Raw genomic sequence first — 27,255 nt, 5'->3', positions numbered from 1 at the left:
TATATCAAATCATTAGAAAGAGGTATTGTAGGGTCAGAAGCTGTTGAGTCATTGTGGATAGAGCTAAGGAACTCCAAGGGTAAAAAGACCCTGTTGGGAGATGTATACAGAATCCCAAACAATAGGAAGGATGCAGTCTACAAATTACAATGGGAGACAGAAAATGCATTCCAAAAGGGCAATGTTACAATAGTCAAGGGGGATTCCAATATGCAGGTAGATTGGGGAAAATCAATTTGGTTCTGGATTCCAGGAGGGGGAATTTCTAGCATGCCTACGAGATGGCTTTTTAGAGCAGCTAAGGGATAAACTATTCTGGATTGGGTGTTGTGCAACAAACCAGAATTGTTTAGAAATCTTAATATTAAAGAAACCTTAGGGGAAAGTGATCATAATATGATTGAATTCATCCTGAAATTTGATAAGAAGAAGCTAAAGTCTGACGTATGACTATTACTGAGGAGTAAAGGGAATTCCAAAGGCATTAGAGAGGAGTTGGCCTGATTGGAAAAGAACTCTGACAAGGTTGATGGCAAAGCAGCAATGGATGAAATTTCTGTAAGCAATTCAAAAGGCACATAATATATGCATCCCAAAGAAGTATTCCTAAAGGCAAGATGACACAACTATGGCTAACATGAGAAGTCAAAGCCAACATAAAAGCCAAAGAGAGGACATTTAATACAGCAAAAATTAGTGGGAAGTTAGAAGATTGGGAAGCTTTTAAAAATCAACATAGAATCATTAAAAAGTCATTAAGAAGGTGCAGATGGAATACAATAGTAAGCTAGCCAGTAATATTAAAGAGGATACCAAAAATTTCTTCAGGTACATAATGTGTAAAAGAGGAGAGAGTGGATATTGGACTGCTGAAAAATTATGCTGGAGAGGTAGTAAAGGGGCAACATGGAAATGGTGGATGAATTGACCAAGTATTTTGCAACAGTCTTCACTGCAGAAGACACTAGCATTATGGTGGGAGTTCGAAAGTGTCCGGGCTCATGAAGTGTGTAAAGTTACCATTACTAGAGAGAAGGTTCCTGGGAAACTGAAAGGTCTGAAGGTAGATAAGTCACCTGGACCAGATGGTGTACACGCCAGAGTTCTGAAAGAGATGGCTGAGGAGATGCTGGAGGCATTAGTAATGATCTTTTAAGAATCATTAGATTCTGGAATGGTTTTGGAAGACTGAAAATTGCAAATTTTATTCCACTTATCAACAAGGGAGAGAGGCAGAAGAAAGGAAACTATAGGCCAGTTAGTCTGACCTCAGTGGTTGAGATGTTGGAGTTGATGATTAAGAATGAGCCTCAGGGTACTTGGAGGCACATGATAAAATAGGCCATAGTCAGCATGGTTTCCTCAAGGGAAAATCTTGCCTGACACATCAGTTGGAATTCTTTGAAGAATTAACAAGCAGGATAGACAAAGGAGATTTGGTTGGTGTTGTGGACTAGATTTTCAGAAGGCCTTTGACAAAGTGCCACACATAAAGCTGTTTAATAGTAAATGAGGCTGTATTATAGTAAAGATTCTAGCATGGATAAAGCAGTGGCTTATTGGCAGGAGACAAAGAATGAGAATAAAGGAAGCCTTTTCTGATTGGAGGCTACCCAAACTGAATATGAGGTGTTGCTCCTCCACTCTCAGAATGGCCTCATCGTGGCACATGTTGGAATGGGAATGAGATTAGGAATTAAAATAGCTGCACACCGGGAAATTCTGCTATTGGAAGATGGAGCAGAGATACTCAACAAAGTGGTCCCCCAATTTATGATGAGTCTCACCAATGTGGAGGAGGCTGTATCAGGTGCATCAGACACAGTACACAACCCAACAGATTCATAAGTGAAGTGTTGCCTTTCCTGGAAGGACTGTTTGGGGCCCTGAATGGAGGTGAGGGAGTTGGTGAATGGCCAAGTATAGCACTTAGGCCACCTGCAGGGATAAGTGCCAGGAGGAACCTTAGTAGGGAGGGATTAAAGGACAAGGAAATCACAAAGGGAGTGACCCCTGCAGAAATTGAGAAGTGGCCAGAGGAGGTAAAGATGAGCTTGGTGGCCTTTTGAGATGACTGAAGCTGTGTTGAATGATGTGTTGGATGTCCAGAAAAGGAAAGCCAGATTCTGACAACAGATATGGCAGGGATGAAGGAACTGAGAAAAGGGAACAGCATTTTTACAGGAGACAAGGTGGGAAGAGATATAGTCAAAATAGCTGTGGGAATTGGTAGTTTGATAAAAGCTGGCAGTAAACAGTCTGTCTCCACAGATGGAGACAGAGAGATCAATAGAGGGGAGGGAGGTGTCAGGTATGAACCAATTGAATTTAAGGACAGAGTGGAGGTAGAAGGCAAAGTTGATGAAATTGATGTGCTCAACATGGGTGTATGATGACAGCACCAATACAGTCATCAATGTAGCGAAGGAATAGTTGGAAAGCATTATCAGGGAAGGATTTGAACATGGACTGCTCTTTGTAGCAAACAAAAAGGGAGACATAGCTGGAGCTCATGGCTACCCCTTGAGTCTGGAGAAGGTGAGAGGGGCTAAAGGAGAGATCTTGTTTCTTAACTGGGGCTCAGCACTGGTCAGTGAGCAATTGGGTGAGATCTGAAATGGATGGTGAATGGGCAGCAGAGATTTGGGTGATGTCACGATTGGATCTGAAAAAGCTCCAGATGAATCTCATGGAAGAATTAATATTGGAGAGGTTCAAATGGAAGAGAAGAGGGAAAGGACTCTGGTTGTCCTTGTACCTCAACAAGTAGCTGGAGAAAGGAACATATTTCATTATGGAAGGGTACTAGTGTTAAACATAAAACATTGAACAGTACAGCACAGAACAGACCCTTCAACCCACAATGTTGTGCCGACCATTTAACATACTGCCCAACGTTTAAACTTCCCTCCCACATAGCCCTCCATTTTTCTATCATTCAGGTGCCTTTATCTTATCTAAGAGGTCGACTCCACAACCTATGGACTCACTTTCAACAACTCTACAACTCATGTTCACAGTACTATTTATTTATTAAGTTTATATTTGCAAGGATTATCATCCTTTGCACCATGGCTGTCAGTCTTCGTATGTAGTTTTTCACTGATTCTATCGTATGTCTTTCTTCCACTGTGAACGTCTGAAAAAAATTAATCATATACACACTTTGATTATAAATTTACTTTGAACTTTGAAATTAAACGGTCCTTTAAAAAGTATTCACCCCCTTGAAAGTTTTCATATTTTATTGTTTTACAACATTGAATCACAGAGGATTTAAATTGGCTTTTTTTGACCACAGAAAAAGACTCTTTCTGTCAAAGTGAAAACAGATCCCTACAAGGTGATCTAAAATAATTACAAATATAAAACAAAAAAAATTGATTGCATAAGTATTCGCCCCCTTCAGCTCTGTGTGGATATGTCTCTATCAGCTTTGCACATCTGGACACGGCAATTTTTCCCTATTCTTCTTTACAAAACTGCTCAAGCAGGGGAGGTGTGTTTTTGATCATGTGCAGTATTTGGCTTACACCAAACATATCATTTTTTCTGATGGCCAGAAAGCTCAATTTTAGTTTCATCGGACTATAGGACCATCTTCCAGCTAACTTCAGAGTCTCCCACATGTCTTCTGGTAAACTCACGCCGAAATTTCATGTGAATTTTTTTCAACAGAGGCTTTCTCTTTTCCACTCTCCCATAAAGCTGTGACTGGTGAAGCACACCCCAGCAACAGTTGTTGTATGTACAGTCTCTCCTATCTCAGCCACTGAAACTTGTAACTCCTCCAGATCTATCATAGGTCTCTTGGTGGTCTCCCACACTAGTCCCCTTCTTTCATGGTCACTCACTATTTGATGACAAACTGCTCTTGGCAGATTTACAGCTGTGCCATATTCTTTCCATTTCTTGATGATTGTACTCCAAGGGATATTCAGTGATGAAAACTTTCTTGTATCCATCTCCTGATGCGTGCTTTTCAATAACCTTTTTGCGGAGTTGCTTGGTGTGTTCTTTTGTCTTCATGGTGTTGATTTTGCCAGGATACTAACTCACCAGCAGTTGGACCTTCAAGATACATTTCAAGGTGTATTTTGACTACAATAAATTGAAACTCCTTGACTGCACAGAGGTCCCCAAAAACAGATCTCCATTTAACCAATTATGTGATTCCCAAAACCAATTGGCTGCACCAGTGATGATTTGGTGTGTCATATTAAAGGGGGCAAATACTTATGCAATCAATTTTTTGTGTTTTATATTTGTAATTAATTTAAATCACTTTATAGAGATCAGTTTTCACTTTGACACGAAAGAGTCTTTTTCTGTTGATCAGTGTCCAAAAAGCAAAATTAAATCCACTGTGATTCAGTGTTGTAAAACAATGAAACATGATAACTTCCAAGGGGGGGTGCATACTTTTTATAGACACTGTACTATATCTACCTCTACCGCCACCCCTCATACCACCACGTTTCATGCATGTTTCACTCTCTGCATGAAAAACTTCCTCAGATATTCCCTCTATGCTTTCCTCCAATCACCATAAAAGTATGTCTGCTTGAACTAACCATTGTTACCTTGGAAAAAAAGGCACTGGCTATCCACTCCAACTATGGACACAACAGCCTCTGCAGATGCAGATAATCTTTTTTTTAATTTTTATACGTTTCTACACTATATCTACCCAACAGAAAAAAACCAGCAAAATGGAGAATTATACAGTGCTAAACAAATGTGTCCAATATACAATTCATAACAACACAGAAAAAGCACCCAAAATGAAATCAATACAACCCTCCCACTACAAAACTCCAAGCCAACCAATACAATGCAAAGTTAATCAGAGCTTTCCTCACCACAGAGCTATAAATATAAAAAAGCATAATGCCTACTACCTAAACTATACTGTATTTCACAACAAAAAAAAGCGTAAAACTTAACCAGAAAAAAAAAAGCTGAAAGTAACAAAACAAGTGGATAAACCGTTAAACGGGAATTACGAAAATATTCAAGGAAAGGTACCCACACCATATGAAACTTCATGTCCAAATTAAGAAGTGAATAATGAATCTTCTCAAGGTCTAAACAGGACATAATATCTTTAAGCCATTGAGCATGAATGGGTGGGGCAACATCTTTCCACCAAAAAAGAACCAAAAGAGATGCAAAAGTTCGATGTTTAGTCGGACTCAAATGCATGTCAACTTCACCCAAGGTGCCAAAAAAGAACAATCAAAGGGTTTCTTTAGATATCTTCAAATTAGACATTTTATTAACCCTTTAATATCAGACTTTCCTGAGATGCCCAAGAAAAACGTTGTGGACCTATTTCTTTGTACAAACTCATTGGGCAAAGGTTTGATATCTACTATTCGCAATAAGTTAATTACCTTGAGGCGTGCCCCCTTTGATAAAATCAGAACTGCCTGGGAGCATAACTTAAATATTTCTCTGTCTGATGAGGCTGGGGATTCAATTCTTAAATCAGTTAATTCAATCTCTTTATGTACTCACCACTGCCTTTTACAGTTCAAGGTTGTACGTAGGGCTCATATGTCTAAAACTAAATTATCATGGTTCTATCCTGAGATTAGTCCCTTTTGTGATAAGTGTAAAGGGGGTGCAGCTTCTCTTATTCATATGTATTGGGCCTGTCCTAGTTTGGACAAATTTTGGAGAGATTTTTTTTAACTTTATCCCATATTCTTAATTGCCATTTAGAACCTAACCCTTTGAGATGCAGATAATCTTAAGTAACTCAAAAAATGCTGGAGGAACTCAGCAACATTGATTGTTTATTCCCCTCCATAGATGCTGCCTGACTCATAGAGTTCCTCCAGCATTTTGTGTCTGTTGCTATCTATGCCTCTTATCACCTTATACAACTCTATCAAGCTGCTTGTCAGCCTCCCTCACACTTGACAGAAAAGCCGTAACTTGTTCGTACTGTAAGAAGGTTTGCCAACATGACTCACTGGAGTTCAGAAGAATGAGAAGGGATCTCATTGAAACCAATCAAATATTGAAAGGACTAGATAAGAGTGGACATGGAGAGGATGTTTACTATAGATGAGGAGTGTAAAGTCACAGGGCACAGAAGGACATCCTTTTAGAACAGAGATGAAAAGAAAATCCTTTTGCCACAGGATGGTAAATCTGTGGAATTCATTGCCACAGACAACTGTGGAGACAAAGTTATTCAGTATTTTAAGGTGGAGGTTGATAGATTCTTGATTAGTCAGGGCATCAAGGTTGTGGGAAGAAGGCAGGAGAATGGGTTGAGGGGGATAATAAATTAGCCATAATGGAATGATGGAGTAGACTCAATGGGTGGAATGGCCTAATGTCTTCAGGTTTTCTGATCCTTGGGGAGACCAACCATGGGAAAAGCCCTGACCCTCAGGATGATGCTCTCTTACCCAGTGTCTGCGATGACGATGTCTTCAATGCCTGCTCACCAAATTTCGCAACCGCAGCAAAGTATGCATTTGCTGCCCCAGTCAATGCTGCAAGAGGATTACAATATTAAGTTAGTGGTTGTGGAAAAGGGGGTACATAACCGGGGGATTCCCTTCCCTCTTAGGCAGTGTCTCGGGAGCGAGGCTGACCTGCTCCTCACAATGTCTAGGGGCTCTGAGGTGCCTCAAAAGGTTAATGGAACTGCAAGCTCTGCCTCTATTGGGACAAGGGTTGGTTATTGGGTGACAAGCAATTAGTTCAGGAGATATAAATTTATTCTACAACTATAGACATATGGCTAATGACTCTTTACAACTTATTTTATCAGTTTTTTTTGCACAATTTGTCTTTGTTGATGGCAGCACCATCATACCTCTAGCCTCCCCAGCATCAAGCACACCTTCAAAGACAATGTCTCCAAAAGCTGGAATCCATCTTTAAAGACACCCTCTTCTCATTCGCACCATCAAGAAGGAGGTACAGCAGCCTGAAGACAAACACATTAGGAACAGCTCCAACCCCTCCCACCATCAGATATCTGAATCATTTAAGAACCCACAACACTGCCTCACTAACTTTGCTCTCTTTTGCACTATATATTTCTTACTGTAATTTGTACTATACTTTATGTATTGCACTGAACTGCTGACATAAAACAACAAATTTCACAACATACATCACTGATAACAAATCTAATTCTGATTGTTTGTCATTCTTTGTTTAGGACATGCAATGGTATCATAGCAGTTAGCGTAACACTTTACACTTTACAGCTGTTAGATCGGGGTTCAATTCCTGTTGCTCTCCTGTCCCTGTAAGGAGTTTGTATGCTCTCCCCAAGACCATGTGGGTTTCCTCTGGGTGCTCCGGTTTCCTTTCACATTCCAAAGACATACGATCATGGTTAGTGGGCCAACAACATCTCTGTGACGTGGTGATGTAGCAGTTAGTGTAGCACTATTACTCAGATAACCATGGCTCAGCCTTAGTTTTTTTTTATTGGGATGGTTTTTAGGACAGAAAGGGGAGTTAAGGGTCAGGAGTCAGGATAGGGTTTGGGGCAGTGATGTGTGGCAATTAGGGGTCTGATCATGGTTTGAGGACAGGATGTAGAAGAGTTAGAGGTCAGGACTTGGCTCTGCACTCCATGTTTGAAAGACAGCATTGTGAATGGGTGACATCCAGGGTTGAAGCCTCCACTCCATGCTCTAGACATGCAATAAATGACATCCGAAGTCCAGGCCTCAGCAGCATAATCAAATGCCAACAATGTGGTCTTGGTGCATCCCAGGGTTGTTGTGTTCATTATTGAGCACACTAAGATGCTACCATGCAGGGTAGTTAACTGAACTTTATTGAGAACCCTGCTTATATAGTATATAAACTCCTCCCATGTGGGAGCAGCTGTGACACAAAAATAACACTATTAACTACTTACTACATCTCCCCTTCTTGAAAAAAAGAAAATCCACACATGTACTTCTTGTCTGAAATAAAGCAATTCAGTTTACCCATTGCACATGACTTATGCTCCTTACATAAACATAAAAATTGCCAACTTAACTGTCTTTTTCTTTGTTTTAACTCTCTCTGTCTCGCTCTGTTTCCTCCTTTTTTCATCAATTCCTTTTTTTTAAAAGAACAGTCTCTATTTTGTGAAATATTTTCAAGATTAGAACTCTTTTCAAAAAAGCACAAAACTTAATGGAGGTTCTGGCAGGATCTCCCTGTGGCCACCCACTTTAATTCCACTTCACATTCCCATCCTAATATGTCCATCCAAGTCACTGAATATCCCTTGGAGTTCAGTTAAGTCAATCATCAAGAAATGGAAAGAATATGGTATAGCTGTAAATCTGCCTAGAGCAGGCTGTCCTCAAAAACTGAGTGACAGTGTAAGAAGGGGACTAGTGAGGGAGGCCACTCTGGAGGCTTCAGTGGCTGAGATGGGAGAGACTGTGCATACAACTGTTGCTCAGATGCTTCACCAGTCACTGCATTATGGAAGAGTGGCAAAGAGAAAGCCTCTGTTGAAAAAAAACCTCATGAAATCTTGGCTTTTGTTTGCCAGAAGGCATATGCGACACTGAAGTCAGCTGGAAGAAGGTTCTATGGTCTGATGAAACTGTAATTGGGCTTTTTGGCCATTAGGCTAAACGATACGTTTGGCATAAGCCAAATGCCGCACATAATCAAAAACACACCATCCCTACTGTGAGGAATGGTGGTGGTTGCATCATGATGTGGGGATGTTCACTGCAGCAGGCCCTGGAAGGCCTCTGAAGGTAGAGAGTAAAATGAATGAAGCAAAATACAGGGATATCCTAGAGGAAAACTTGATGCAGTCTGCAAGAAAACTGTGACTTGGGAGAAGAAATGCAAGGCAATAAAATCTTGCCTGACAAACCTGTAGAGTTCTTCGGGGAGATAACAAGCAGAGTGGACAAAGCCGAGGCAATGGATGTCACTTACTTAGATTTTCAGAAGGCATTTGATAAGGTGTCTCACATGAGGCTGTTTAAAAATATAAAATCTTATGGTGTTACAGAAAAGTTACTGGCATGGATAGAGGAATGGCTGATAGGCAGAAGGCAGTGTGTGGGGATAAAGGAGGTCTTTTCCGGTTGGCTGCCAGTGACGTGATGTTCTTCAGGGGTATTGAGACCACTACTTTTCACATTGCTTGTCAATGATTTAGATAGTGGAATAAATAGCTTGTGGCAAAGTTTGCAGATGATACGAAGATAGGTGGAGAGGTAGATAGAGCTGAGGAATGGGGGGAAAAAAGTGCAGATGGAATACAATGTTAGGAAATGTATGATGGTGCATGTTGGCAAAAGGAAGACTATTATCTAAATGGGGAGAAGGTTCAAACATCAGAGGTGCAAAGGGATTTGGGAGTCCTTGTACAAGGTTCCCAGGATTTACAGGTTGAGTCTGTGGTAAAGAAGGCAAATGCAATGTTGGCATTTATTTCAAGGGAAATAGATTATAAAAACAAGAAGATTATGCTGAAGCTTTATAAGACACTAGTCAGGCTGCATTTAAGAGTATTGTCAACGGTACTATTGTCAACAGATAAGGCCCCTTATCTTAGAAAGGATGTTGTCTTATTGGAAAGAGTCCAGAGGAGGTTCACAAGGATGATTCTGAGAAAGAAGGGGTTAACTCGTGAGGAGCATCTGGCAACTTTCGGCTTGTACTCACTGGAATTTAGAATAATGCTTGGGGATCTCATCGAAATCTATTGAATGTTGAAAGAACTAGATAAGGTGGATGTGGAGAGGATGTTTCCTTTGGTGCGAGTATCCAGAACTAGAAGGCACAGCCTCAAAATTGAGGGACGACTTTTTAGAACATAAGTAACAAGGAATTTTTTTTTTAGCCAGAGGGTGATGAATCTGTAGAATGCTCTGCCATAGACTGTGGTGGAGGCCAACCCCATGGGTATATTTAAAGTGGAAGTTGATAGACTTCTGACTGGTCAGAGTTATCAAGGGATATGGTAAGAGGGTAGGTGTATGGGGTTGAATGGGATCTGGGATCAGACATGATGAAATGGTGGAGTGGACTTGATAGGCTGAATGGCCTAATTCCTGGAGTGGCCAAGTCAGACTCCAGACCTCAATCCAATTGAGAATTTTTGGCTGGAAATGAAAAAGCTGTTCACTTGTGATCCTCATGCAATCTTTCAGAGCTTGAGCAGTTTTGTAAAGAAAATGCAGAAAAATTGCAGTGTCCAGATGTGCAAAGCTGACAGACACTTCCCCACACAGACTCAAGGCTGTAATTGATGCCAAAGGTGCATACTGACTTGAAGGGGGTGAATACTTGTGCAATCAATTATTTTGTTTCATATTTGTAATTAATTTAGATCACTTTGTAGAGATTTGTTTTCACATTGACAAGAAAGGGTCTTTTTCTATTGATCAGCGTCAAAAAAGCCAGATTAAATCCACTGTGATTAAATGTTGTAAAACAATAAAACTGAAAACTTCTGAAGGGGGGAGAAGAATACTTTTTTTATAGGCACTATATTTGCCTCTTTTCAGCTTGAAAATGTCTGTCCCTGCAATTTGCCATAGGGAGTCTATGGGACTGAGAGCTACAATGATTTTTGTGCAGTTTTCTGCATGCTTCACATAGCTTTACATAATCTCGCAGCTGTGTGCTCAGACCAGGCCACCACACCGATTGCCTTGCTGTCAGGTGGCATTTTTCAATGCCTTGATGTCCAGGGTGGATTTGACTGATTATTTTGACATGCACAGAAGCTGGAATGGAGAGTCTGGAGCCCTTTAGCAGCAAACCATCAAGAATGGTGAGTGCGTCTCTTTCAAGCCAGCAAGGTCTGAGTTTGTGAGCTCCTTTTGGGACAGCTAGCCATCCATGTCTCACAGTATTGCATGACTTAGCTGCCCATTTGGTCCTTTTTCAACTCAGTGAGATTTTTGTCCCGTTTACTCCATGATACAGGAAAACTTCCACATCCCTGAGCTAAGCAGATGTTGGTATTTATTGGTGAATATCACAAATGACCTGACTTGGTTTAACCAAGCACAGTCCACTGCCAAGGAGACCCACCAGCGCCTTTACTTCCTCAGAAAGCTGAAGAAATTTGGCCTGTCCCCTAAAACCCTCACTAATTTTTATAGGTGCACCATAGAAAGCATTCTTCTAGGGTGCATCACAACCTGATATGGAAGTAGTCCTGTTCAAGACCGAAAGAAGCTGCAGAAGATCGTGAACATAGCCCAGCACATCACACAAACCACTCTTCCATCCTTGAACTCACTTTACACCACACGCTGCTGGAGCAGTACTGCCAGGATAATCAAGGATAAGTCCCACCCAGCCAACACATTTTTTGTCCCACTTCCCTCTGGGAGAAGGTTCAGGAGCATGAATATATGTACGGCCAGATTTGGGAACAGCTTCTTTCCAACTGTGATAAGACTGCTAAACAGATCCTGACCTGGATCTGGGGTGTACCTTCCAAATATCTGCACCTGACTTGCACTACCATACTTTCCCTTTTCTCTTTTCTTATTATGATCTATAATTTAAATTTTTATTATATTTACTTCTATTTGTACTTCAGGGAGAAATAATATCAAATAAATATTTGAATATTTAATAATATATAATAATTATATAAAAAATAAAAAAAATATCACTGTGATGATTGCAAGCTCTAGTATCAATTGTTTGGTGACAATAAAGTATTTGTATTTTCCATGAGGGCAGAGTCAGTTTCTGTTCACTCACCTTTGCAAGGCATCCTCGACAGTGTCCAGTGTTGTGGAAGATTTGCCGGGGATATGTTCAATGTCATAACAGTATCACATATACCTCATTCTGAATCTTTTCAGATGTGGGGGTTAAATCAAACAAGCTTTTTGAGCTGAGGAGGCTGACAAGTGGTCTCTGGTGCGTTTCAAGTAGGAATTTGGTGTTCTTGATGCATATGCCACCGGTTTCCATTCACCACTGCAGTGCTGTGTGAGCACTCCCCCTAGGCCAAAGAAAGAGGTGTCTGCTGAGAACTTGGTTGCTTTGTTCAGATCAAAGAATGCCGATGATGGCAGAGAGATAAGCTCTGTTTTAAATGATGAGAATGTCTTCTCCTGTGGTGTTTCCCAAGTCCAAACATTTCTCTGAGAGAGGAGATCACATAATGGCTTTGTTTTCTCTGCCAAATCAGGAAATAAGTTACCCAGCTGGCTTACCATAACCAAGGAAACTGTGAATCTCTGATTCATTTGTAGCTTGTTCCATGTTCCAAACTCCTGCCAGTTTGTCTGACTCTGGTTGCACTCCCTCTGAGGACAGTTGGTGGCCTAAGAACTTCACCTCCAACTTGGCAAATTCACATTTCTTTTTGTTCAGGGTGAGTCCAGCTCACTTCAGTTTCTCCAAGATAGCTTCTACTCTTTTGACTTGCATCTTGAGATTCCAAAGATGAGTATATTGTCCATGTAGCAGACTACTCCTTCCAGTCCCTCCAAAATTTGGTTCATCCTCATCTGAAGGAGCTCAGGGGTTGATGAGATACCAAAAGGGAGGCTCTTGAAGACTTGGCATCTATATGGAGTGATAAAAGTTGTGAACTTTTGTGACTCAGGAGCTAAATGGATCTGCCAGAACCCTGAGTTTGCATCAAGATCAGTGACAAACTTTCCTCCACTCCAAAAGTATACCAAATGTTTGCTCAATAGAAGGGTGCCTCAGCAGTACCCCCAAGCCTGTGAACAGCTTCGGGTACCTCTCCAACCACTAAACCTTGCAATGAGGTTCAGTTTCTCACTGGCATGTTGTCACAGTAGTGGTGGGAAGAGATTCTGAACATGTAGACATCCTCTTTTAACTGTTTCTCATTTTTATGGATGGAATTAGTAAACACTCCTTTCACATTGAACTTGCATTGTTCTGGCATCATGAGCATTTTCTTTGCTGGGTTTAGTATATTGCCTGTTTTCTTCATTAGTTTTGTGAACAGGCATCTGGAGATGGCTGTGACATCTGCCCCACTTTCCATTTTGAATGTCACTGCCTCATTTTGTAGTACACCAGCCTTGTCTATTTGAATCTAGAGCCCCAAGGAAAGCTCTCTCTCCATCTGGATATAGGTTCTTTGACCTCTTGATGAACTGTTTTCGACTGACACTGGCTTTTATAATTGCCATCTCTATTGCATTGATAGTATTTCACTTCTTTTACTGGGCAGAGCACATTGAAGTGGAATGGAGACTTGCTACATCTATTGCAGTTGGACACGTTACCTAATTTGTTTTGCTTGTCAGTTTTGTTTGAGCTGAGCTCTATTGTCACCTCTTTCTGTCAGTCCTAATCCACTCATGATGTCATCTGCTTTGTCACCCATGCAGTATATCAGTGTGCTTACTTGATGTTCTTCTGATGCCTGATTGAGAATGCTTGCAACCCTAAATCTCTCAAAGTATCTGAGCCCTCTCTCAAAGTTTAGAGAAATAAATCAAATGACTCAGAAGGCTTTATTATGTAAGTAGATGTAGGTACTGCAGGGATTTGCTGCATTTTCCTGTTTGCTTATTTATTTATTTGAACTACAAGAGTCTTCCCCCCCCCCACAAAGGTTGACTGATTTAGACCATAAGATACAAGAGCAGAAATAGGCCATTCAGCCTATTGAGTCTGTTCGTATTCCATTATGGCTGATCCCAGATTCCACTTAACCCCATAAACCTGCCCTCTTGGCATATCCTTTGAAGCCCTGACCAATCAGGAAACTATCAACTTCCACCTTAAAAACTGTATACCCACAGACTTGGACACCACCACAGTCCATGGCAGAGCATTCCACAGATTTACTACTCCTGGGCTAAAAAATTTCCTCCTTACATTTCTTCTAAAGGGCCGCCATTCAATTTTGAGGCTGTTCCCTCTAGTTCTAGATACTCCGTCATAGGAAACATTCTCTCCACATCCACTATCTAGTTCTTTTTACATTTGTTAGGTTTAAATGAGATCTCCTTGTATTCTTATAAATTCCAGTCAGTACAGGCCCAAAGCTGCCAAACACTCCTCATATGTTAATCCCTTCATTCCCAGAATCATGCACATGAACTTCCTCTAGACTCTCCCCAATGAGAACACATCCTTTCTGAGATAAAGGGCCCAAAACTGTTGACAATATTCCAAGTGTGGCCTAACTAGTGTCTTATAAAACTTCAGCATTATCCCCTTGCTTTTATATTTTATTCCCCTTTAAGTAACTGCCAACATCGCATTTGCCTTCTTTACCACAGATGCAATCTGTGAATTAACCTTCCGGGGGGTTTTGCACGAGGACTCCTATGTCCCTCTGCACCTCTGACTTCCCCAGGCTAGTAGCCCACAGATTATTACAATGTATCCACTTTTGGCTGTACTTCGAAGGCTTTGCCTAACAACCCTGTTCGTTTCTCAGCTTAGCCTCATGGTGTATACAACTGAGCAAGCTAGTTTAGGTTGGTAAATCTCTGAATATTTTTTGAATAAAGTCATACTGTAAGTTCTTCCTTGTTGGGAATCTCACTTGGTCTGTAGCACCAATTCATCGATGATCAACCGCTTCTTTGTTATTGAGGGATAGTGCAGAGCACACCAGGACACCAGCATGCAGGATATTCAGCTGAACACTATTGTACAGTGTGTGAACTCCTCCTGTTTGAGAGTGGCTAACAGAGTGACAAAGGAATAACTACCACTACAATGATCAGATGCAAGGTGGGAGGGAGAGAGGAGAGGAGAGGGAGGGAGGGAGGGAGGGACTTGTTTTGCTACAGTTGTCCTGTTGTTTGTAGTCTTCTGTTTTGTTGTTTTGAGCATGTGGACATGCTATTTTGGTGCCAGAATATGGTGACACTTGCAGGCTGACCTCGGCGCATCCTTGGGTATGTTAGTTAATAACGAAAATCATTCATTTCATTGTGTGTTTCAATGTACATGTGATAAACATATCTGAATCACGGCACCAGCGAACCAAGTTCCATTTCACCACTGTCTATAAAGAGTTTGTACCTTCTCCCCATGGCCACACAGATTTCCTCTGGGTGCTCCAGTTTCCTCCCACATCCCAAAGACCTACAGGTTGGGTGGTTAATCAGTCACACTGGCTTTTTAATGCCATAACTGCCTGCTACTGTGCTGTATCTCTAAATAAAGGCCTCTCTCATGCATCAGGATGTCTATTATAGGCATAAGGGGTCTCAGGGCAGACAATAGACCATTAGGTACAAAAGCAGAATTAGGCCATTCAGTCCATTGTGTCTGCTTCACCATTCAGTCATGGCTGATTTTTTTTCCCCTCACCGTTATTTTCCTGCCTTCTCTCCACAACCTTTAACCTTCTTACCCCTCAAGAATCTCTCAAGCACCACTTTAAATATACCCAGTAATTTAGTCTCCACAGGCATCTGTGGCAATGAATACCACAGATTCATCACTTTCTGGCTGAAATTCCTTCTCTTCTCAGTTTTAAAGGGACATTCCTTTATTCTGAGGCTGTGCCCTTGGATAAAAGGGGTGTCTAGACACCTGATTGCTTGTTTGCAGGAGCATCAGCTTAAATGCTTATGGTGATATCTCCACTGTATGATGTAATCCACTTCAGAGGTGGGTACGGTATGAACTGAGTGACTGCCAACATGGCCAAAAAACACCAGGTATAAAATACAGTGTACTTGGCCTCTGTTGCAGAGGAGAAAGGCAAGAAATATCAAACTGTATGTCAGAAATGGGACAAACATTCAGTCTGAGAGAGCTGGATACTGCAGTGTGAGACAGACATTAAGGCAGAATACTGCCCGTCTTCTCTCAATGGGCAAAAAAAAATCATATAGTATGTCACTATTGAAGAAGAGGTTAACCTTTTGTCCTGGACAATATTACCCTCATCTGGCATTGAAAAAGACTATTGTCACATTTTCAAATGGTTATGTGTAGGAAAAAACTAATTCATTAAGCTCAGTGTTAAACCAAAATGTTGAATATTCTATGACTAGAGACAAAAAATACCATAGAAACAGGGGAGTTAATAGACAATAGACAATAGGTGCAGAAGTAGACCATTCAGTCCCTCGAGTCTGCACCGCCATTCTGAGATCATGGCTGATCATTCATTATCAATACCCAGTCCCTGCCTTGTCCCCATATCCCTTGATTCCCCTATCCATCAGATATCTATCCAGCTCCTTCTTGAAAGCAAATTAAATACTAAAAGCAAATTAATACTAATGTTTTGCCCAATAATATCCCTCAATTAATGTTACCTAATTGTATTTCTATTTGAGGAATCTTGCTGCAAGTAAGCAAGATTTGTATTTCCTATACAAATTTCCTTTCCAGTGGTTAGACCTTAATTGGTAAAAGGACCTCATGCTGAAGTGAGAATTTACTGGGCTAGTGTAGCATCTAGCATAACGCTTTACAGTGTCAGTGGCCCAGATTCAATTCCTGCTGCTTGTATGTTCTCCAGGTGTTTCTGCTGGGTGATCCAGTTTTTTGTGACCCACATTTCCAAAGATACACCAGTTAATAGGCTAATTGGTAACATGGGTGTAATTGGGCAGTGTATGCTCAATATGTCGAAGGGCTTGTTACTTTATTTAGAGAAACTGTGCAGTAAAGTTAAACATGGCAGGAATTCAGGAACAATGATCTTTGTTCAGTGTCCAGGAGTGGTTTTATTGCTGAATTAGATAGATGCCCTTGAACTCTATTTGTCATAAGCAATTCCTGTGTGTGAAGTGCCTCAGATCCTGTGTACTGACAGCCAAGCACACTTTGATCAGTTCATTAATTGACGGGCCATGTTAACTGAAATGCTGGGCAATCTTATTGAAACTGCTGGGCAATCTGTAGTTGGGCAATCTTATTCCTGAAAGATAAGGTTACTGACAGCGCTCAATGTGAACCTTGTATCTGTTTTTAAAAAATCATCCTCCCTTCTAGGTGCCATCTGATCCCGTGTGTCTGAGGTAGGCACTAGCATTAGCTTATAAACTGCAGAGAAAATTCATGATTCATCACAGTGTATGCATCAGTACACAGATAGAAAGGAGAACAAAATGAATGTTAGTCTGGATCTGAGGCAGCATAAACAACACAATAAGCAGAAGGAACATAATTTAAAAAACACTATATAAATACAGAAGATTAGCTTATACTGTATACCAGTGCCTATAAAAAATATTCAACATTGAATCACAGTGGATTTAATTTGGCTTTTTTTTACACTAATCAACAGAAAAGACTATGTACATAGGCTGCCTGTACGTACATAAAGTGATGCTAGCCACAGGAGTGTCTGGACATAAGGTGACTGACAGGAAATAATAAATTAGCGGTGGTTGAGGGTGTGAAGGGTAGGTTACTGGATTGGCCCTATTGCTTGTCGAAGTAAATGTTTTGGCATGGATACTGCATTGCCTCTTCCCTGATGGGAGAGGGACAAACTCCCATGAGTTTAAACAGGATGGGTGAGATCCTTCATGTTTTATTTTCCTTCTGGCATCTTTTTCCAGCAAAATGGCACCAGCAAACAATGTGACCAATGGCGACATCCTGCAGATAGTTCACAAAGCTACTTCTCTTACTCATTTAGGTCTTCTTTCAAATACGATTCTTCTACTAAACAGTGTGTGATTGGAACCTGTGATTTACATTTCAAATATGATTCTACTACTAAACAGCATGTGATTGGGACTTGCGATTTACATTTTCATGGTGTATTTTTGAGTAGATTGAGCGATCTGATGCGTCGCTGTCTCCTGGGAAATTCAGAGAGGTTTAGAGCCTTGAGGGCTGAAGTCCTGGAAGTGGAGTGTAAGCCCATGATCGACTCCATTGCTTCTCCCCAAATGAGGTGTCAAGCAAAGTTGAAGTCAATGAAACGAGAGTGGAGTGTGGGCAGGTGTTCGGTGCCGACTGCCGGTCATTTGCTACTGTCAGAGGAAAGTGCTTGACAAGGCTTGAAAGTGCTTGACAAGGCATTGCAAGGCTCAGCGAGGCACAAGACTGTGGACTCATTTTGGGAGACTGAGGTTCATGTTGCATTTGTTTCTGGAGTTACTCTGTTTTTGCTGTTTTTGAGCGGTTTGATCAGGGCCATTGATGCGGACTGGGGTGCTTCGCTAAAGACTGGCTCTGCAGCCTGCATTTAGCTGTGGCTGCTGAAGTGAACTAAATTATATACTTCAGAACTCCTCATTCGATGTTTGATATTCAACATGCTGTTCACTTGTTTTTTTTGTAGTTTGAGCAATTTGATCTTTGTCCACATGTTCAGAGTTTGAACAAGTCCCATGGTGTTTCTTTGTTTCGTGGCTGCCTGCATATGGGTGAATCTGAGTTGTATTCTGGTTAGTTCAAAGCTCAAAGTACATACACTTTATACCACCTTGAGATTCATCTCCTTACAGGCAGCCACAAAACAAAGAAACTCAATGGCACCCATTAAAACAAAAGAAGACAGTGGAACACCAAATATGCAGAGAGAAAAAAAGCAAATTGTGCAGACAATAAAAGTAAGCAAACAGCATTCAGAACTGAAGTTCACAAAACCAGGCATCAATGCAGCTGAGTCAGAAGTCCACTAGTTGCAGGTCACAGCATCAATTCAGTGCAGAGATAAATAAGTTGCGTGAAGCAGCAAGCTGAACAGGTCCGTCCCTCACTTCGGCTCCAACACTCTGACACACTTCGATCTGGTCTGGCTCTTATATCATCCACCCTCACTCTCAGACACAGACCCCGCCACTTCGATACACTCCTTAATTCAGCCGGTACCTGACCTCTCCAATTTGGCTCGGCATTTAAATCAGTCACCTCATGTCTTTCCTCGCTCTTGGGCCCGGGCTCCATCTCTGCCTCATCTCAGTTCTCCTGCAACTGGACAGCTCCAGCAATACATCAGCTCATTCTCCACCTGGACCTGCCACAACCATCCTACTGCTCCAAGACTCCAGTTCACAGCGCAAAAATGCCAAAAGCTCAATGCCACAAGGAAATTACAGGTTATTGTTTGCAGTAATTGCTTACCAGAAAAAGTGTGATTAATAAATATTTAGTTGTTTTCTTTGTTTTATTGGCCACCAGAAAGTAGTTGCTGAATTTCACCAGTGCTACCTTAAACTTCGATAATAAATGTACTTTAAATCTTTGAACCTTTCTGTATGGCGACTGTCCTCGATGGAAGGTAGGCTGGTGCCAATGATTCCCTTGGCAGTTTTAACTACCTGTTGTGGAGCACTTCTGTCTGCTGCAGAATTGAGGAACCTTGCTTCTCTCCTGTAAGTTTAGCCCAGTTTTATATAGCACAGTTCCACAAACACTGATTGGAAGGTGTAAGTTCAACTGAGGACAATGTTCTATGGAGTAAACCCCTGAACATTAAGAGTCTGGCTCCTGATGAGAAGATTAAGCAGCATTATGAGTTGGTGTAACCGTGTTTAAAGTTCTTTTGAACATCAAACTGTCTATTCTGCTGTCATATGATCTTAACAAGCCTCAAAGCAATAAAAATAAAGAGATGTTTAAAGATCAGCATTATTTCTCACACGTACAATGAAACAGACGGTGAAATGATTCATTTGTGTCAGTGACCAACACATTCAAGAATGAGCTGGGACAGCTCGCAGGAGTCATCATACTTCTCACATCAATATAGAATGCTCACAACTTACTAACCCTAACCCCTATGTCATTGGAACTTGGAAGAAAACTGGAGCACTCTCGCAGTCACAGGGAAACACACAAATAGCCTACAGACAGCTGTCAGAATTGCACCCAGATCACTGGTGCTGTAAAGCGTGACACTGACCACTACACTACCATGATGCGTAGTTATATTAAATGAAGAATTAAATGTCACAGACACTCCATCGATTCAATACTTACTTTGAAACGCTCTGACAAAGTTGCTCCCAAGCAACACCAGATTCTGTAATCCAGGATTGAACTGTTCCATTATATTCTGCAAGTCAAACACAATTACCTTGGTTACACAGTGTTGGATTGTGGTGTGTAATTGTTATCTTTATTTTCCTTTGTACTCTTCTTTCTTGTTCACTTTCCACTCATGTGATACTTAATAAAATGATTGTTAGCAACAAATTTTATGCCTTGTTCTTGACTTCTGAAGGAATCTTTGGATTGCAAAAGTATCAGGATCCACCAACAGTCAAACACTGAACACCTCCAACTTGGCCAGCAGCCTGGATCCAGATCACTCAGACCTCTCCAATGAATCCGGGCAGAATAAGACATAGGAACAGAATTAGGCCATTCAGCCCATAGAGTCTGCTCCACTATTCCATTATGGCTGAGTTAAACCCAAACCTCAACCACATTCTCTTGTTTTCTCCCCGTAACCTTCAATGTCCTTGCTAATCAAGAACTTGTCAGCCTGAGCTTCAAATATAGCCAATGGCTAGGTCTCCACAAATGACTGTGGTAATGAATTCCACAGATGCAACACTCTCTTGCTAAAGAATTTCCTCATTCCTGTTTGAGTCGAACATCTTTCTATTCTGATGCAGTGCCCTCTGGTCCTAGACTCTCCCACAAATGGAAATATTCTCTTTTTGTCCACTCTATCTAGGCCTTTCTTTATTATTTAAGTTTCAAAGACCACACCCCCCCGCCCCCCCCCCCCCGTCTTAACTCTAGCGAGTACATGTCCACAGCCATCAAATACTCCTCATACATTAATCCTTTCATTCCTGGAATCATTCTCATAAACCTCCTCTGGGCCCACTCAATACCAGTGCTGCCTTTCTTAGATAAGAGGCCCAAAACTGCTCGCAATATGCCAAATGCCGTCTGACCAGTGACTTATAAAGCCTCAGCATTATACCCTTGTTTTTGTATTCCCTCCCTACTTGTTTGCCTTGTTTCCATAGTTTCCTTAGTAAATACAGATGCAAAAAACCCACTTAATATCTCTCCCATTTCTTTTGGTTCCATACATAGCCAACCACTCTGATCTTCAAGAGGGCCAATTTTATCCCTTACTATCCTTTTGCTCTTAACATATCTGTAGAAGCTCTTAGGATTATCCTTCACCCTGCCAAAGCAACCTCATGTCTTCTTTTAGCCCTCCTCATTTCTTTCTAAAGTATTTTTTTACTCTTTTTATACTCCTCAAGCATCTTATTTCCTCCCTGTTGCCTATGCATGTTATACATCTCTCTCTTCTTCTTTATCAGATTTCCAATATCCCTCGAGAACCTAAGTTCTTTATTCTTATTCATTTTGCCTTTAACCCTGACAGGAACATACAAACTCTGCACTCTCAAAGTTTCTCCTTTGAAGGCCTCCCACTTACCAATCACATCCTTGCCAGAGAACAACCTATCCCAATCTACGCTTTTCAGATCCTTTCTCATTTCTTCAAATTTGGCCTTTTTCCAGTTTAGAACTTCAACCCGAGGACCAGAACAATCTTTATCCATGATCAAGTTGAAACTAATGACGTTATGATCACTGGAACCAAAGTGGTCCCCTACACACACTTCCGTCACCTGCCCTAACTCATTTCCTAATAGGAGATCTAATATTGCATCCTCCCGAGTTGGTACATCTATATATTGATTTAGAAAACTTTCCTGAACACATTTCACAAGCTCTAACCCATCTAGACCTTTAACAGTATGGGAGTCCCAATCAATGTGTGGAAAATTAAAATCCCCTACAATCACAACTTTCTGTCTCCTGCAGTTGTCTGCTATCTCTCTGCAGATTTGCTCCTCCAATTCTCGCTGACTATTGGGTGGTCTATAAAACAACCCTATTAATGTGGTCATACCTTCTCAGCTCCACCCATATGGCCTCAGTAGACAAGCCCTCTAATCTTTCCTGCCGAAGCACTGCTGTAATATTTTCCCTGACTAGCAAAGCCACCCCACCACCCTTCATCCGTCTGCCTCTATCACGTCTGAAACATCGGAACCCTGGAACATTGAGCTGCCAGTCCTGCCCCTCCTGTAGCCAAGTTTCAGTAATGGCTGTGATGTCGTATTTCCACGTGTCAATTCAGGCCCTCAGCTCATCTGCCTTTCCCACAATACTCCTCGCATTGAAATGTACACACCTCAGAAGACTGTTACCACTACACACAACCTTACTATTTATGACTTTGCATGATCTACTAACATCATTTATTTTTACCCCCATTCCACTATCTACTCTGGCACCTTGGTTCCCATCCCCCTGCAAATCTAGTTTAAACCCTCCCCAATAACACTAGCAAACCTCCCTGCAAGTATATCGGTCCCCTTGTAGTTCAGGTGTAACCCATCTCTCTTGTACAGGTCCCCAGAAGAGGTCCCAGTGATCTAGAAATCTCAAACCCTGCCCCCTACACCAGTTTCTCAGCCACGTGTTGATCTGCCAGAGCATCCTACTCTTACCCTCACTGGCACGTGGCAGAGGCAGCAATCCGGAGATTACTACCCTCGAGGTCCTGTTTTTCAAATTCCTACCAAGCTCTCTGTACTCACTCTTCAGAGAGTACACTCTCTGTACTCCTGACTTTTTCTACCTATATCATTGGTGCCGATGTGTACCACGACATCTGGCCGATCACCCTCCCACTTCAGAATGCAGTTCAGCAGTTTTCGGAGATCGGCAGTTTCTGAGATCATCCTATCTGGAACCCACAATTATTCCACGGTCAAAGTCATTAGATCACATTTCTCCTCCATTCTTATTTTGTCTGAACAATTGAATCCCTTGACCATTTCTGCATGTTTACATGTATTGAATTGCTGCCACATGGATGGTCGATTAAATATTTGCATTAAAGGGCAGGTGTACAGACGTAACTAACGAGGGTAGTTAGATTTAGAGTGTTTTGTTTTTATTGTTTGATTATGTTCTTTATGCTTTACACTTGCACCTAATAAAGTGGCCACTGGATGTATGTCAGTGATGTTAAACCTGATTCTGATTCACTGTTAATGTACTCTTGTTGCATAAAATAATAAATAATTCAATGGACGTGCAGTGCACTCATCTATAAGGAGACACCTGCAACATTAGCAGCTTAGACTTGCGATGCTTGGCTGTAACAACAAATAAATTGGAAAGCTTTCAACTCTCCAATAGATTGGCCCTAACTGGCTTAATGAGATAATAACAGGATATGTACTCAGGTCACATTGCCTATTAATAAATAATAAATTGTTAAACTGTGAGGTTTAAAATGGACAATTAACTAATTAAAAGAATTTGATATCATGCCCTACCTTACACAGAGCAAGTGGTGAGGACTTGAATAAAATAGGAAGGCAGCCACTGTATCCTTAAACGTTTTCCTGGGCTTTACAAGATTGTTATAGCCAGGGATGATAATGGGGATTAGTTCCCAATGGCATGCACCTCAAATAGCCTCTGACAACCAAGTCCAGCTCCTGGCCTTCACGCGTGGCTTAGCTACTAAGCCTAGTGGAACTGTTTCTACTGACAAGAGAAGGGACAAAGGTGGGTTACTGGCACCTTAAAATCAGCCGCTTTGAGCAGATGGGGCTTGTCAGCTGTGGTTGGCATCTCATGTAGAAGAAAAACTCTGATCTCAAACCTCCATTGCCTTGCAGCTACACCCACTCATGGGGAAGGCTTCAGGAGTAAACCCCGAAGGAAAAATTCAGAGCTGGAGTCCCTAAGGCAGTCCTACGTTGAGTTCAATGTTGACTAGCAACTCCTGTGTTGCTGCTGGTACCGAACTGTATCAGTCTCTGCTGTTCCTTTAGGTTCATCAGATGCTTGGAGCGGGGGAGCTTGCTACAATGGTAACAGTTTACTCTCTGTATTATACTGCCCAGGCTTGCATATCTAGACAGTTAGGATGCAACATACATGGTCAACTCTGGCCAACGGAGGCCCTCACATCACTCACAAAGCTTAGGCTAGGCTGCTGAGGAATATTGTGAGCTGTTTAGGGCCCCTTATCTAAAAAAGGATGTGCTGGCATTGGAGAGGGTCCAGAGGAGCTCCATGAGAATTATCCTGGGAATGAAAGAGTTAACGTATGAGGAGCATTTGATGGCTCTGGGCCCGTGCTCACTGGAATTTAGAAGAATGATGGGGAATCTCATTGAAACCAAATATTGAAAGGCCTAGATAGGGGGGATATGGAGAGGGTATTTCCTATTGAGGGAGAGTCTATGAACAGAGAGCACAGCATCAGAATAGAAATCCATTCCTTTACACCAGAGATACAGAGGAATTTCTTTCACGAGAGGTTGGTGAACAAATGGAATACCTTGCCACAGATGACTATGATGGCCAAGTTATTGAATATATCAAAAGTGGAGGTTCATATGTTCTTTATTAGTAAGGACATCAAAGGTTATGGGAAGAAGGCAGGAGAGTGGGGTTGAGAGGGATTATAAATCAGTCATGATGAAGTGGTAGAGCAGACTCAATGGACCTAATGGCCTAATTCTGCTCTAATGTCTTATATGGAAATGAATTCAGAGTCAATTATCAGACTCTTGAACAAAAGAGGATAACTACACTCATCTATTGAGATGTTCCACAACCAATGATCTCACTTTATGGACTCTTTATCTTGGTATTTAATGTTCTCATTATTTATTGTTATTTATTTATATTTGCATTTGCAGGGTTTGTCATTTTCTATACTCTATCTTTCATTGATCCTGTTACAGTTACTATTCTATAGATTTGCCGAGTGTGCCCACAGGAAAAAGAATCTCAGGGTTGAATGTGGTGACATACATGTACTCTGATAATAAAATTTACTTTGAACTTTAAACTTTGAATTTTGAGAGGCAGTAGGAGGAATAATTTAAACAAGAATGAAGAGGGAGAGACTACCTGTACAGGAGAAATGTTCAGAATGTTTTTCCTCTCCCCACAGTATTTCTGTTGCTGACAGGATTAGATGAGGTCGAGAGGGAGGAGGCTTATACATGCCAGTATAGATTAGTTGGGCCAAATAGCCTATAGATTCCATGAGAATTAATTGGAGGTGATCTCACCCATTATCTCAACATACAGAATATGAATACATACTTCTTAAAAATTCACTGAGCTCGAATCTCTAATGACCAATGCAGACAAAACTATGAAGGATTATAAACCCAAAACATTGACTGTTTTTCTCTCTTCACAAATGCTGTCTGACCTGTGTGGTGTTTCCAGTAGTCCATGCTTTTGTTTCAGATTCTCTGATTATTTTTAAATGAACACAACAATAAAATTAGAATAACCTATTGAAAAATAATTTCCTTCTGACAGGAAGGAAAGTCATAGGTTAGCTCTCAGGCAATCGAAGAGAGGTATAGAGTTAAACTTGTTAAATTTGAATAAATTTGCAAGTGTTATGTTTGAATGCATGCAGCATAAGAAATAAAATGGATGATCTTGAAATTCAGCTACAGATTGGCAACAATGACGCTGTGGTCATCTTTGAAACTTGGCTAAAGGGTGGCTGCCATTGGGTGTTTTAGAAAGATAGGTTAGTAGGCAGAGGGGGTGGTGTGGCCCTGTGTATAAGAAATAATATTAAATCATTAGAAAGGGATGACATAGAATCGGAAGGTGTAGAGTCTCTATGGGTTGAGTTATGAAGTGATAAGCATAAAAGGACCCTAATGGCAGTTGTATACAGGCCTCCAAACAGCAGCCAGGATTTGGATTACAAATTACAGCAGGAGAAAGAAAAAGCGTGTCAGAAGGGTAAAGTCATGATAATTGTTGGGGATTTTAACATGAAATGTGATTGGGAAAACCAGGCCAGTACTGGACATCAAAAATATCTAAGTGATAGCTTTTTAGAACAGCTTGTTGTTCAATCCACTAGGGAATTGGCTACACCGTATTGGGTGTTGTGCAATGATCTGAATGTGATAGGAGAGCTTAAGGTTAAGGAAGCCTTAGGGAACAGTTATCACAATATGATCGAGTTCACTTTGAAATTTGAGAAGGAGAAACTAAATTCCAATGTGTCTGTATTTCAGTGAAATAAAGGAAATTACAATGGCATGACAGGGGAACTGGCCAAGGTCGACTGGAAAGGGACACCAGCAGGAAGGACAGCAGAGCAGCAATGGCTGGAGTCTCTGTGGAAAATGAGAGAAGTGCAAGACAGATATATTCCAAATAAGAAAAAATTTTGAACGGAATAAGAACACTACCACGGCTGACAAGTGAAGTCAGAGCCAAAGTAAAAGCAAAAGAGAGGGCATACAAGGAAGCCAAAGCAAGTGCGAAGAAAGAGGATTGGGAATTTTTGAAAAACTTTCAGAAGGAAACTAAGAAGGTCATTAGGAAGGAAAAGATGAATTATGAAAGGAAGCTGGCAACTAACATCAAAGAAGATACTAAAAGCTTTTTTAAGTATATAAAGAGTAAAAGGGAGCTGAGGGTAGATGTAGGACTAATAGAAAATGATGCTGGAGATATTGTAATGAGAGGCACAAAGATGGCAGAGGAACTGAATGCGTATTTTGCATCAGTCTTCACAGTGGAAGACATCTTCAGCGTACCGGACATCCAAGAGTGTCAGGGAAGTGAGGTATGTGCGGTGAAAATTACAACTGAAAAGGTGCTCAGGAAGCTTACTGGTCTAAGGGTCCATCCTGGACCTGATGGAATGCACCCTCAGGTTCTAAAGTAAGTAGCTGGAGAGATTGCAGAGGCATTTACAATGATCTTTTGGATGACTGAAAAATTGCTAATGTTACTCCACTACTTAAGAAGGGTGGGAGGCAGCAGAAAGGAAACTATAGACCTGTTAGCCTGACATCAGTGGTTGGGAAGTTGTTGGAATTGATTGTTAGGGATGATATTACGGAGTACCTTGAGGCACATGACAAGACAGGCCAAAGCCAGCATGGTTTCTTGAAAGGAAAGTCCTGCCTGACAAACCTACTGCAATTTTTTGAGGAAATTACAGGCAGGGTAGACAAAGGAGATGCAGTAGACGACTTGGATTTTCAGAAGGCCTTTGACAAGGTGCCACAAATGAGGCTGCTTAGGAAGATAATCACCCATGGAATTACAGGGCAATTACAAGCACAGGGTGGAGCATTGGCTGATCAGCTCCAAACAGAGAGTGGGAATAAAGGGATCCTATTCTGGCTGGCTACCAGTTACCAGTGGAGTTCGACAGGGGTCAGATGCATTTTACAATGTATGTCAATGATTTGGACTATAGGATTAATGTATTTGTGGCTAAATCTGCCAATGATACAAAGATAGGTGGAGGAGTGTGTAGTGTTGAGGAAACAAAGAGCCTGC

The 27,255-nt window shown here is 41.2% G+C and overlaps 1 protein-coding gene across 2 annotated transcripts in view; it reads right to left on the bottom strand.

The window, feature by feature from the left end:
* The window catches only part of LOC132383245 (brain-specific angiogenesis inhibitor 1-associated protein 2-like protein 2), a 147,964-nt gene that overhangs the window by 111,735 nt on the left and 8,974 nt on the right, over nucleotides 1-27,255 (bottom strand). The window contains exons 2-3 of one of the 2 annotated variants that reach the window (XM_059954181.1): nucleotides 19,885-19,960; nucleotides 6,426-6,512 (exon numbers count right to left, since the gene is read on the bottom strand). In XM_059954181.1, coding sequence (XP_059810164.1) covers nucleotides 6,426-6,512; nucleotides 19,885-19,960 — 163 coding nt within the window. The remainder of the gene's footprint in view (nucleotides 1-6,425; nucleotides 6,513-19,884; nucleotides 19,961-27,255) is intronic. The other variant, XM_059954182.1, reaches the window with a different exon arrangement.

This window comes from Hypanus sabinus, chromosome 29, assembly GCF_030144855.1.
Source record: "Hypanus sabinus isolate sHypSab1 chromosome 29, sHypSab1.hap1, whole genome shotgun sequence".
Lineage (NCBI taxonomy): Eukaryota > Metazoa > Chordata > Chondrichthyes > Myliobatiformes > Dasyatidae > Hypanus > Hypanus sabinus.
The sequence above is the reverse complement of the archived record's forward strand: the minus strand, read 5'-3'. Positions and strand labels throughout refer to the sequence as shown.